The sequence below is a fragment of the Pelophylax lessonae genome, assembly GCF_965119305.1.
Source record: "Pelophylax lessonae genome assembly, chromosome: 7".
Taxonomy (NCBI): Eukaryota; Metazoa; Chordata; class Amphibia; order Anura; family Ranidae; genus Pelophylax; species Pelophylax lessonae.
Window position 1 is genome coordinate 206752824 of NC_138774.1, and position 13152 is coordinate 206765975.

The following is a 13152-nucleotide window of genomic DNA, read 5'->3' on the forward strand; positions in this document are numbered from 1 at the left end:
AGACAGATAGATACGGTAGATAGATAGATAGATAGATAGATAGATAGATAGATAGATAGATAGATAGATAGATAGATAGATAGATAGATAGATAGATAGATAGATAGATAGATAGATAGATAGATAGATAGAGTGAGGGATTAGCTCGGTGGCGGGTGTGGACGACCCCTTGGGGGGGTTCGTTACACAGAGAAATAGCCGAGGAGTAGTTGAAAACAACAGTCTATGGTTTATTCTTGCAATTTTCATCACACAAGTGCAAGCATCAAAAACAGCATAATTCAAAAACAAACATAAAATAAAATAAACCCTGGCCACTGTGGGCGTCTACCTTCACACACAGGAACCTACCTAGCGAGTCTGTCCCAACCTACTGCTGGGCAGACACTGCTGATCATGCAGCAGACAATCAATAATCCATTTATTTTCTCTTCCAACAGAAAATGTCCATTTGTTTTTCTTCACACAGAAAAATCCATTACCTCACCTTGAGAAGTCTTCAGCTGACTGCTCTCCTCAGCGCACATCACTTCAGGAGGCAGCGATCAGTAGTCATCCTCTGGATAACTTATAGAGGCCTTAATTACCTCATCCTGAACAGCTGAAGTCTTTTCAATGTCCTTACACCTTTCTGGCTACCTCTGTAGCCGACACCCTATAGTAATTGGTGAATTTTCTAAACCAGGTGGAAATGTATCTCCTGTCTGTGACAACATCCACAGATTTACCTGACTTCCTGTCACAATAGATAGATAGATAGATAGATAGATAGATAGATAGATAGATAGATAGATAGATAGATAGATAGATAGATAGATAGATAGATAGATAGATAATATAAATATCACTGTATTTTATGTTCTCAGATAATCAAAGGCAATGTTGATGAATATGAAGTGGTCCTGAACGACCTAAGACCCCCAATTATTGCCAGTCACATCCGAGTCATCCCTGTCACCAAGGTCCCCATGACAGTGTGTATGAGGGTGGAGCTTTACGGCTGTGCCTGGCATGGTAAGTAGATTCATTTGTACTAGATACAAACCGTTACACTAAATATAATGTTTTTTTTAATCACGTTCATTTACGTTTGGAAAAAAAAAGGTTACAAATTTAAAAACTATATTTTGCAAATTTTTAGATTATTTGTTTAAAATATTTCACAGAACAGAATTGCCATTTATGTACAGTACATGATATGAAATTTTAATATGAATTAAAAAAGAAAGCCCAAAACAATATATGGAATATTTGTATGTAGTGTTTCCTAATTACCTGACAAAAAAGCAAGAAAAAAAACATACAGCCATTAGCACAGTGTTTCGTGTTAATGTACCTGCCCCTTTTTATAATCACAGATGCCGAATTAAAACATAAAATTGCTGACATCTACACTCAACATGTTGCCCTGTCCACTTGTGAATAGGTGAAAGTAGAAGAATGTTCCAGTATTGAAATATGTTTTAGGTAGGGATGCACACGAAATGAAATTCTTGGCCGAAGCCGAATAATAATGAAATGCTTGGCCGAAGGCCGAATACCGAACGCGGTGTTTCGCATTTTTTCCATTTATTTTGCCAATTTTTAGGGGGCACGCTGATGGGCACATTTTATGTTAGGGGGCACGCTGATGGGCACATTTTATGTTAGGGGGCACTCTGATGGGCAAAACAAAACATTTAAATCAGCGTTGCTCTTAACATAAAATATGCCCATTAGCGTGCCCCTTAAAATAAAATATGCCCATCAGAGTGCCCCTTAACATAAAATATGCTCATCAGAGTGCCCCTTAACATAAAATATGCTCATCAGAGTGCCCCTTAACATAAAATATGCTCATCAGCATGTCCCTTAGCATAAAATAAGGGGCACGCTGATGGCCACATTTTATGTCAAGGGAGCACTCTGTTGGGCACATTTTTTTTCTTTTTTTTTTTTTAAGGGGCACTTTATAGGGCACTCTAATGTAATGAGCATGGCAAGTGGCAACAACATATGGCAGTCTGCACACTAATGCTTGTGCAGCTGCCAGCTACCGTATTCTCCCCCAAATGTGCTCAGCTCCACATCACATACCTGAACTGCAGCCGGAGCCAAAAGCCGCGAACAGGGGGGCGGGGCGTGGACCTAGTGTGAAGGAGCCGCAGTCAGGAGCAGGGGGCGGGACGCGCGCGTGACGTCACACCCCCTACTCGCGGCCGGACAGGACACCGGCGGCGTGTGAGAAGGGAGCCGCGAGCCGCAATGAGGAAGGTGAGCGGTCAGGGCGGAAGCTGACATTGTTCGGCTCAAAATTATTCGGCCTTTTGACTTATTCGGCCGAACGCCGAAAGTGCTATTTTCTCTAATTTCGGCCGAATAATGTTCGGCCGCCGAATATTCGGTGCATCCCTAGTTTTAGGGTTTCTGTTTTACCACACAAACTAATTTTCTCCAGCTCTGCTAATGTGCACCACCATTCTGCATTCACAAACCTAGACAAACTAGATTAGCAAAATGGTGCCATACAGGAAGACTTTCAGTGGAAGAGTTGATGCAATCAATGGTTAAAGTGGTTGTAAAGTCAACTAACGACAGATACATTATTCCAAGGATAAATGCTACACTGTTCTAAATGAAGTTTTTTTTCTTGACGTAGCTATTTTCTATGTAGCTATAGTATCACTCCTTGATAAATTGCTGGTCACATGATTGCTCAAGCTTAGTGAGCGATCCACGGACCTGCTGGTGGGCATGCCAAGAGAGCGGGTGAGACATAATTGCAGGAAAACGCCAATTCCCCATTTCCCCAGCGGATTGCAGTGAAAAGAAGGGAGTAACGGCTGGAGAGGGTGTGGCTTTCCACAGACAACGGAAGATACAGGCACAGCGTACCTGTATTGGCAGCGGCATGACACAAGACGTAAACTGACCACGCTAGCATGGATTGGCAGCCATACTAGCAAGGTCAGCTTACTCTCAGGAGGAGGTGAACAGGCAGGATCAACCAGGTATTGAACAAAACAGGCAGGGCTGAATTAAATGGCAATATTCAAAAACATAATACATTGCTTTAAAGAGGCAGTAGCATCTTTTTTTTTCGGGTTTTAAACACTTCAGTTATTTTGCCTCACTCTAAAGCCGGCCATAGACAGAATCTATGCCGGTTCAGCAGGGACCAAACCATGGATAGGCAGGCTGATTATACCCAAGTCATGTCACTGATCACTTGGGAACAACTGGCATGTCGGATTCCTCATTTGATTATTGCCAGCAGGCTATAGCTGCTGGCAATAATCGCTGTGTGTTCTCCTGGTAGGGAGATGGCTGCCAGCACACGTCTCGCCCCCACGGACTAGGTCCGTGGGAGCGATTTCCTAGTGTAATTTTCTAGCATGCTGAAAAAGGAAATCTTTGCCCCGCACAAGAAAGGTCTGCTCACTGTGCATAAGCCACAGCTGTATAAACTATGACGCAATTAGTAAAAGCACCAGTAATGCATAGCTCAACCAATGAAAAACAGATCTCCCCAGATGAAAGTGTAGCGGGGTTAAACATGCCTAAAGACACTGTTTGATATGTGGGAAGGAACTAGGCTCCCTCTAGTGGTAGCTGCATGGAATTTCCTGGGCTGTGACTTCCTTTTCACAAGATGAAGAAACTACATCTCCCAGGCTGCTTTGCAAGATCCAGGAACTAGGCTCCCTCTAGTGGTAGCTGCATGGAATTTCCCGGGCTGTGACTTCCTTTTCACAAGATGAAGAAACTACATCTCCCAGGCTGCTTTGCAAGATCCAGGGTGCACGGCTGCACCGCACGGCACTATGGGGGAGGTTATTTAAAGGAAGAGAGAAGCGCGCGAAGGGGGGCCTTTCTGCGCTGGACTCTGAGGAACCAGCGAGCGAGAGTGAAGGACTGACACTGGATATTGGGCCAGAGCCTTTTAGCCTGGAGGGACGACGTGGAACCGTCCCATCTCAAGCACGAGGCACATTCCTGGAGGTCATACTGCTGTTTGCCGAGACCGGAAGTCATCCGCCAGAAGGACCCCGCGCGGCTGGCATATAGCCAAAGGACTGAGACCGCAGTGGAAGCGCGCGAAGGAGAAACTTCTGTTGGTGAGAGGGCACATGCCCAATAACTGACTTTATCTGCTGAAGAGACAGTTTTATCTACAGATAGCGGTAGCGCAGCAGGAGGTGATAAAACCCCGGGGTTTATCACCATACTCTCTCAGGAGACTCATAGACAAACAATAAGGTCTGTAAAGGAGTCGCCAGAGGCTTATCTCTCTCGCAGAAGTTATTGCTCAGTTACGCAGACACCCTGCGGTGACAACTAACAGCTCGTTGTTTTCTCTCTCTTGATCTTTATTCCTAATCTGGATTACAAATGAGCTCTATTCAATAACCTTGCTAGCGAAGATCAACAAGAAAGAAGAGAACTCTGGGGGAGGGACTCAGATAGGCCCACCTACCTGGTACTGTGTCTAGCCTTAATGCAGGAGGAGTGTGGGGGTATTCTTTTACCTTTTTAAAGCTGTTTTAAATAACCTTTTATGGACTTGTATTGTATTGTATTGTATCTCCCCTATTCAATTTGATATATAGTAAACTAAGTTTGGTTAATTACAATCTTGTGCGTTGTTCCATTGTGTCACCCAGAAGGACTACTATTCAAGAAGGTAACAAGGTATTGTTGCATAGTGAAGTATTGTATTCCAACCTGTGTATCTATTTGATAGTCCAGTCCTATTCTGGGTCAGTTGTGCCTGAGGAGGGATCGAGCCAATTTGATTGGGTTGTTAGGCAGGGTGTAGACCCAATAATATAATCAGCAGCCCCTGCGGGGGTGGTGCTACACGTGGGGGCTCGTCCGGGATTTCTACAGTCCTGCAACACAACCCTCTCAGCCCCAGAATCCCCTCCCACGCAGAAATGGATCCTGTCGCTGCTGCTGAGTGGTGCAAGGAAGAGAATGTCATAGTGGAAAATGGCCTGGTGGTTGAAATCAAGGGAGAAGCCTGGACTGAAGAAAAGCTCCTCCCTGTTTTAAGGGCACTATCCACAGACAGGAAATTCTGGGTGATTGACATAAAAACTGACACCACTGCCCCACACACGTATGCACTGTGTGAGTGGAGGAAAGGGGTCCCTGATTATTTCAATGGAAACAGTGTAAAAACTATTGACCAAACAGAACTTTTCCTGATACATCCAGGAGTTCCTACTGCGGGTCCCTCATCCACCACCCCTGGGGTATCCAGCCAAGAAAAAGGTGTCCAAGAAGGGCATCCTGAGTCATCACCTTTGTCGACTTTTAGCTCAGAACTGTGTGCTGTTCTTGGGGAGATTGTGGCAAAATGTAGCAGGGACTCCTCGAGCTATCTGATGACTGGATATAGGAAGCTCTGGACATTCTCTGGGAAACAGCCTGTGCCTTCAGCAGAAGATGGGTTCGAAGAGTGGCTAGATACCGCCACTCAGGCTTTGGAGGAATGGGAGGTACCAGAACAGCACAAGAAGCAGAGGATCACAGAGAGTTTAAGGGGACCTGCATTAGAGGCTGTACGTAATCTAAAGCTTAGCAAGAAGAACTGCACTGCACAGGATTATTTGGACATTCTGCAAGATGTGTTTGGTCGGACGGAGAACGCGGCTGAACTTCTCTACCAGTTGGACCACTGTTATCAAGAAGAGGGGGAGAAGTTGTCCGAATTCATTAAACGTCTGGATAGGATTATCCACCAGATTCTGTTAAAGAAAGGAATAGACCCCCGGAAAATAGATGAGACTCGTGCACGACAGGTTCTGAAAGGGGCTCAACCTTTAGATCCCATTGCCATACTGTTACGAACTCGTCGAGATGGCGGCATTCTAGAATACCCCGATCTGATTCGAATGGTCAGAGAGGAAGAGGTCATGTTGGACAACAAGAAGAAAAGTCGGCAGTTTGACTCAACTGCCCGGGTTGGAGTGATAAGTGTGGAAGAGGGTGACTCTCAAGTTGAACTCCTAAAGACCCAAGTGTCTCAGTTGATAGAAATGGTGTCCATCCTGACTGGTCAGGTATCCACTCTACCCAAGGGGAGTATATCGGAGAGGCCAGATGAACCTGTTAGTCTCAGCACAGATCCAGAGCCACGGCCTGCAAGATTGTTAACTTGTTTCAACTGCGGGGGAGTTGGGCATGTTAGAAGGGTATGTCCCAGCTCAGGAAATGCTGCCGCGAAACCTCGCGAGCCAGCGGGAAACTTCAGAGGACACCGGTGAAGGAGTCAACCGGGTGTCCGCCAGTCTTAAGGGACTCCAGAAGTGGTGCAGGATCAGGGAAACTGAGTCAGGGGGTCAGACCCAAATATAACACCCCCAGTTCTAGACTCCGGGTTACTGAGGGAAGGAAAGTCAATGCACACCGGATTCGGCGGGGGCCTAGATCAAGGAAGAAAAAGGAGAAGAGGGCCAGGGTACAGAGAACTGAATCAGATAACAAGGCTACATCAAGAGAATTCCCAACTAACTTGGTCGGGCCCTCCCCAGTGGTCTCGGTTCAGGTGGAAGGAATTTACACAAGAGCCCTCCTTGACACAGGGGCCCAGGTGACTCTTTTGTATACAGACTTCTATGATAAATATCTTACCCATCTACCTTTGCAGAAGTTGGAAGATCTGGAGATATGGGGTATTGGGACCCAAAGTTTTCCCTATGACGGGTATCTGCCAATCAAGTTGACCTTTGATCCATCAGTGGCTGGTGAAGCGGAAACCTTCGACACCTTAGCGGTGGTCTGTCCTCGTCCACCAGGGGCCAACAAAAGCTCTCTCATCGTAGGAACAAACACTGACCTGGTAAGGCGCCTTCTGATACAACTGGTCCAGGGACAAGATGCTCAGGCGCCAAGGATCCATCCCATGCTACGGCAGGCCTACCAACGATTAGTGTTGGAGCAAGAGACCCCCGCAGAAGGAGTTGGACGACTCTGGAAGCTGGATAGAGCAGAAAAGGTCTTACAGCCAGGAGAGGTGGCCTGTTTTAAGGCTTCTGTTAAACTCACATGGCAACAGCCGGGTCCCTTCATTATCTTTGAATCAGGTCAAAAGGAGAGACAGAGAGGGATAGAAGTGATCCCTGAGGTGATCCCTTTGAAGGTGTTACAGGAAAACCGTGGAAGGGTTTTAGTGAGTGTCAGAAACACCTCTATTACACCAGTGAAGGTACCGGCCAGAGTGCTCCTGGGCCAAGTCAACCCGGCTACCCCAGTTGCCCCCATTGATTTCAAAGAAAAGGAACAGGGTGAAGCGGTTATAGAGGAGCTTTGCTCTGGAAACGCTGCCCTCCCGCCGGAATGGGTGAAGAGGGCCAAGGCACAACTTGCTCGATGGAGGGAAATATTCTCTAAGGACGAGTTTGACGTGGGATGTGCCAGGAGCGCCACTCATAAGATCCGCCTGAGTGAGGACAAGCCTTTCAGGGAGAGAGTCCGGCGAGTCCCCTTAGGTGACTTAGAAGATCTACGTCAACAGCTGGCAGAGCTCAAAAAGATCGGGATTATCCGAGAATCCAGGAGCCCGTATGCTTCCCCGATAGTGGTAGTCCGGAAGAAAAATGGATCTTTGAGGCTTTGTATCGACTACCGAACGCTGAACAGAAGAACCATCCCAGACCAGTATACCACTCCTCGAATCGAAGATGCCCTACAGAGTCTGTCAGGGGCGAAGTGGTTCAGTGTGATGGACTTAAAGAGTGGGTATTATCAGATCCCCATGCACCCCGAAGATCGGGAGAAAACAGCCTTCATCACCCCTGTGGGGTTCTTTGAGTTCAATCGCATGCCTCAGGGGTTGTCCGGGGCCCCTGCTACCTTCCAAAGGCTGATGGAGAGGACCGTTGGAGATATGAATTTGATAGAGGTACTGGTATACTTGGATGATATCGTGTTTGGCAGAACTTTAGAAGAACATGAGGAGAGGTTGGAAAAGGTCTTGAAGAGGCTACATGAAGAAGGTTTGAAACTTTCTCCTGAGAAGTGCCAATTCTATCAGTCCTCGGTCCATTACCTGGGCCATATCGTGTCTGAAGAAGGGGTGGCCACTGACCCGGACAAGCTGGATGCTGTTGCTTCCTGGCCGAGACCCACAAATGTGACCGAACTCCGGTCATTCTTGGGCTTTTGCTCCTATTACAGGAGGTTTGTGGAGGGGTTCGCCCAGATTGCCCGACCCCTAAATGAGCTCCTGAAGAATGAAGAAGATGATGTCCCTGAGTTGGTAAAGCCGGCGAAGTCCACCATAGGCCCCCGGAAGGCTAAGGAATCCATCCAGGATCAGTGGACCCCGGAATGCGAAGGGGCCTTTGTCCAGCTGAAGGAAACCCTAACCACTGCCCCTGTGTTGGCCTATGCGGACCCCACAAAACCATATGAACTGCATGTTGATGCCAGCCGAGATGGGCTGGGGGGGGTACTTTATCAGGAGCATGAGGGTCATCTGCGACCTGTTGCCTATGTGAGCAGAAGCCTACTGCCTGCTGAAAGGAATTATCCTACTCACAAACTTGAATTCTTGGCCTTGAAGTGGGCAGTGGTTGACAAATTGAAAGACTACCTGTACGGAGCTGAATTCATTGTCAAGACAGATAATAATCCCCTCACCTATCTGTTGACTACGGCCAAGCTGGATGCAACAGGACATCGATGGTTGGCTGCCCTCTCTAGCTTCAATTTTAGCCTGAAGTATCGGCCAGGAATCGGAAATAGGGATGCAGATGCCCTATCCAGAAGGTTGCATGTTCCACAGGAACCTGCGGAAGAATGGACTCATTTGGCTCCAGAAGGGGTTCCCTATATCAGGGAACTGAATTTCGATCCCGAGGAGGGTCAAGAGCAGAAGAGATTGGGGTTTCGGCTATCGGAGTACCCAAATGCTACTGCCAGGTGACCCAAGTTGAAGGGGAGGGTTTGCCCCGGCTGTCCAAAAGGGACTTGCGGAAGGAGCAGTTGGAAGACCCTTTGGGAAAACTTCTCTTGGAAGCCCTGGAGATCCAGAGCCCTGAGTTGCTTCTAACTGACTCCCCTCAGGGGGCCCGTCTGTTGCATAGAGAGTGGACCCGGTTACAGATCAGAGAAGGAGTGGCCTACCGGAGAGGTCCATCTGAAGATCTGGAGGAGAAGTGGCAACTGTTCTTACCAGCTAAATACAGAGAGGGAGTTCTGGCCGCTCTTCATGATAATCATGGCCATCTGGGGCCCAAAAGAACCTTTCAGCTTGTCAGGGACAGGTTCTACTGGCCTTGTATGAGGGCCGAAGTTGAAGGATACTGTCATTCTTGTGTCCGGTGTATACAGAGGAAGACTCTGCCACGTCAAGCAGCCCCAATGGGCCATCTACAAAGTCAGGGACCCATGGAGCTGGTGTGCATTGATTTCCTTTGCTTAGAGCCTGATCTGAGTGGCCAGGGGAATGTCCTTGTGGTAACAGACCATTTTACCAGATATGCTCAAGCATTCCCAACAAGGGATCAGAAGGCCTCAACGGTAGCCAAAGTTCTTGTAGAGAAGTTCTTTGTACATTATGGGTTACCACAGCGCCTCCATTCTGATCAGGGAAGGGACTTTGAAAGCAGACTGATCAAGAGACTGTTAGATATGTTAGGCATTCAAAAGACTAGAACCACTCCCTACCATCCACAGGGGGATGCCCAGCCTGAACGATTTAACAGGACTCTTTTGGATATGTTGGGGACTTTGAGCTCAGAGAAGAAACAGCATTGGGGCAGGCACGTAGTTGCCATTGTGCATGCCTACAACAGCACTGTCAGTGATGCTACTGGATATTCCCCTTATCGGCTGATGTTTGGAAGGGAGGCTCGGTTGCCAGTGGATTTGGCCTTTGGCATTTCGCCTGATCATACCTCTTCAGCATCGCATAGAGGATATGTGGACCGACTGCGGAAGAGTCTGAAAGTGGCCTATGACAAGGCTCAGGCCACATCTGATCAACGTGGACTGCGGAATAAAAAAAATTTCGACCTAAAAGTTCGGATCCATGACCTGCAAACAGGGGACAGGGTTTTGTTGAGAAACTTGGGTGTCCCGGGAAAACACAAGTTGGCAGACCGCTGGAAGTCCCAACCTTATGTTATCTGTAAGCAACTGCCAAACCTTCCTGTGTACCAAATTCGGCCTGAGGGAAGTGTGGGTCCATTGAAGGCTTGGCATCGGAACCATTTGCTGCCTCTCTCTGAAGCGGTTCGTATGCCCCCTGTGGAAGACTTGTCAGCGGCCCCTTCGACTTCTCGCCGGTCCAGACCAGTTACCAGATCTCAGACGATGCTCCCAGATGAGGGAGAGGGAAGTTCTCCATCTGAAGATTTGGAAGATGAAGAGGAGGTACCCGACTGGTTGTGGTCATCTCAGTTGCCAGAACCCACACCTGCCTCCCTGTCTTCGTCTGACTTGGCTGATAGAGGAGCCCTTCGGGCAGAAGCCCCTGAATTCATACCCTTTCATATGCTTCCAGAAGAAGCAGCTGAGGATGAAGATCCTGAGGAGGAGGTTGCACCCTTCTCTGAAGAAGAACTGACCTCTCTTGAACCATCAGGTGCCTCTGTGTTGGAACATGAGGAGGGGGACATGGAAGAATCCTCAGAAGTGCCTGATCCTAGTACCTCTGAGAGCATGCCTCCACGGGAACAGAGGGAAAGGAGAGTCATTCACCCACCTAAGAGACTGACCTATGATCAATTGGGTGAATGTTCGGAAGAAGCTGTTTTTATCTCCAAAAGGTCTCCTGACCAGCCTAGTTCCTCCACTGTAGATTTGGTGGGGGACAACCCTAGCTCACCACCAGGCACAACTGTACAAGCCACCCAAGTTTTGGGGGGTCTGTGAGAGATCATGAGAACAAAGTATTGAAGTAGAAAACGTTTGCATTTAAGTTTGTACATAAGGATATTGGGTTTGGCCATTATAATAAGCACAGTTTTTGATGTTCACAATTTGGTTTACTTTGTGAGTTAATGTTTGCGCACATTTTGTTGCTCTGACCTCACTATATGTTTTTTTCTCTTTCTCACCTTTTGATGTTTTTTTTTCAACACAAACTTTAAGATGTAAGTGTTTAAGAAATTGCAAAGGCACATGTGCTTTTTAAAGGAGCACTATATAAAAGCACTAGAAATCAGCACTATATTAACACTGTAGAAATCACTTATTTGCTTATTAATTGCACTTTATCGTTTTACTGTTGCACTGCTATTAGAATACAAAATTGGATATATTCAGATTGACTTATTTCAGCAAAATGTTAATGTTTTTGTTGTATAATGCCAACCTATGCACTAGGGTACATACTGTTGACCTCTTTGGGGACCAAAGTTTCTCAAGTGGGGGGAGTGTGTAGCGGGGTTAAACATGCCTAAAGACACTGTTTGATATGTGGGAAGGAACTAGGCTCCCTCTAGTGGTAGCTGCATGGAATTTCCTGGGCTGTGACTTCCTTTTCACAAGATGAAGAAACTACATCTCCCAGGCTGCTTTGCAAGATCCAGGAACTAGGCTCCCTCTAGTGGTAGCTGCATGGAATTTCCCGGGCTGTGACTTCCTTTTCACAAGATGAAGAAACTACATCTCCCAGGCTGCTTTGCAAGATCCAGGGTGCACGGCTGCACCGCACGGCACTATGGGGGAGGTTATTTAAAGGAAGAGAGAAGCGCGCGAAGGGGGGCCTTTCTGCGCTGGACTCTGAGGAACCAGCGAGCGAGAGTGAAGGACTGACACTGGATATTGGGCCAGAGCCTTTTAGCCTGGAGGGACGACGTGGAACCGTCCCATCTCAAGCACGAGGCACATTCCTGGAGGTCATACTGCTGTTTGCCGAGACCGGAAGTCATCCGCCAGAAGGACCCCGCGCGGCTGGCATATAGCCAAAGGACTGAGACCGTAGTGGAAGCGCGCGAAGGAGAAACTTCTGTTGGTGAGAGGGCACATGCCCAATAACTGACTTTATCTGCTGAAGAGACAGTTTTATCTACAGATAGCGGTAGCGCAGCAGGAGGTGATAAAACCCCGGGGTTTATCACCATACTCTCTCAGGAGACTCATAGACAAACAATAAGGTCTGTAAAGGAGTCGCCAGAGGCTTATCTCTCTCGCAGAAGTTATTGCTCAGTTACGCAGACACCCTGCGGTGACAACTAACAGCTCGTTGTTTTCTCTCTCTTGATCTTTATTCCTAATCTGGATTACAAATGAGCTCTATTCAATAACCTTGCTAGCGAAGATCAACAAGAAAGAAGAGAACTCTGGGGGAGGGACTCAGATAGGCCCACCTACCTGGTACTGTGTCTAGCCTTAATGCAGGAGGAGTGTGGGGGTATTCTTTTACCTTTTTAAAGCTGTTTTAAATAACCTTTTATGGACTTGTATTGTATTGTATTGTATCTCCCCTATTCAATTTGATATATAGTAAACTAAGTTTGGTTAATTACAATCTTGTGCGTTGTTCCATTGTGTCACCCAGAAGGACTACTATTCAAGAAGGTAACAAGGTATTGTTGCATAGTGAAGTATTGTATTCCAACCTGTGTATCTATTTGATAGTCCAGTCCTATTCTGGGTCAGTTGTGCCTGAGGAGGGATCGAGCCAATTTGATTGGGTTGTTAGGCAGGGTGTAGACCCAATAATATAATCAGCAGCCCCTGCGGGGGTGGTGCTACAAAAGCATGCATTTGAAATTTCTATTATAAATTATTTCTTTTGTTCCAGATGGTCTGAAGTCCTACAGTATTCCAGAAGGAGAGATCTATATGGCTCCAGGACATCCAATAGCATATTTAAATGACTCAACTTATGATGGATACCTGGAGAAGAGGTATGCCAACTTGTTGACAACTGAGGTTCAAAAGCCCAACTCCAATCAAACTTTTTACTTCTGGTTAAAGTATGGAAGGAAAATAGCCTCTGCCAGGAATTTATTGTTTACTGTGTCTCTGTAGGGGATATATTCCCCCACCAATGGGGAGACACAGACAAAAAACATTTTTGTAACAGTGGGGAAGGTTTAGAACTCCTGACTATGGTCTGTGACTTTCAGCCTTGTTGACTACAGAAGAGAAAAATACCCCCAGTGGGGTCAAAGAAAGAGGTAAAAACTTATAAATGGGAGGCAAAGTTCC

The 13152-nt window shown here is 46.9% G+C and overlaps 1 protein-coding gene across 1 annotated transcript in view; it reads left to right on the forward strand.

Annotated features, from left to right (window-relative positions):
• LOC309559936 (discoidin domain-containing receptor 2-like) overlaps positions 1 to 13152 on the forward strand; it is a 206857-nt gene that overhangs the window by 168516 nt on the left and 25189 nt on the right. The window contains exons 6-7 of the mRNA XM_082263409.1: positions 867 to 1014; positions 12743 to 12848. Of these exons, the coding sequence (XP_082119535.1) occupies positions 867 to 1014; positions 12743 to 12848 (254 nt within the window). The remainder of the gene's footprint in view (positions 1 to 866; positions 1015 to 12742; positions 12849 to 13152) is intronic.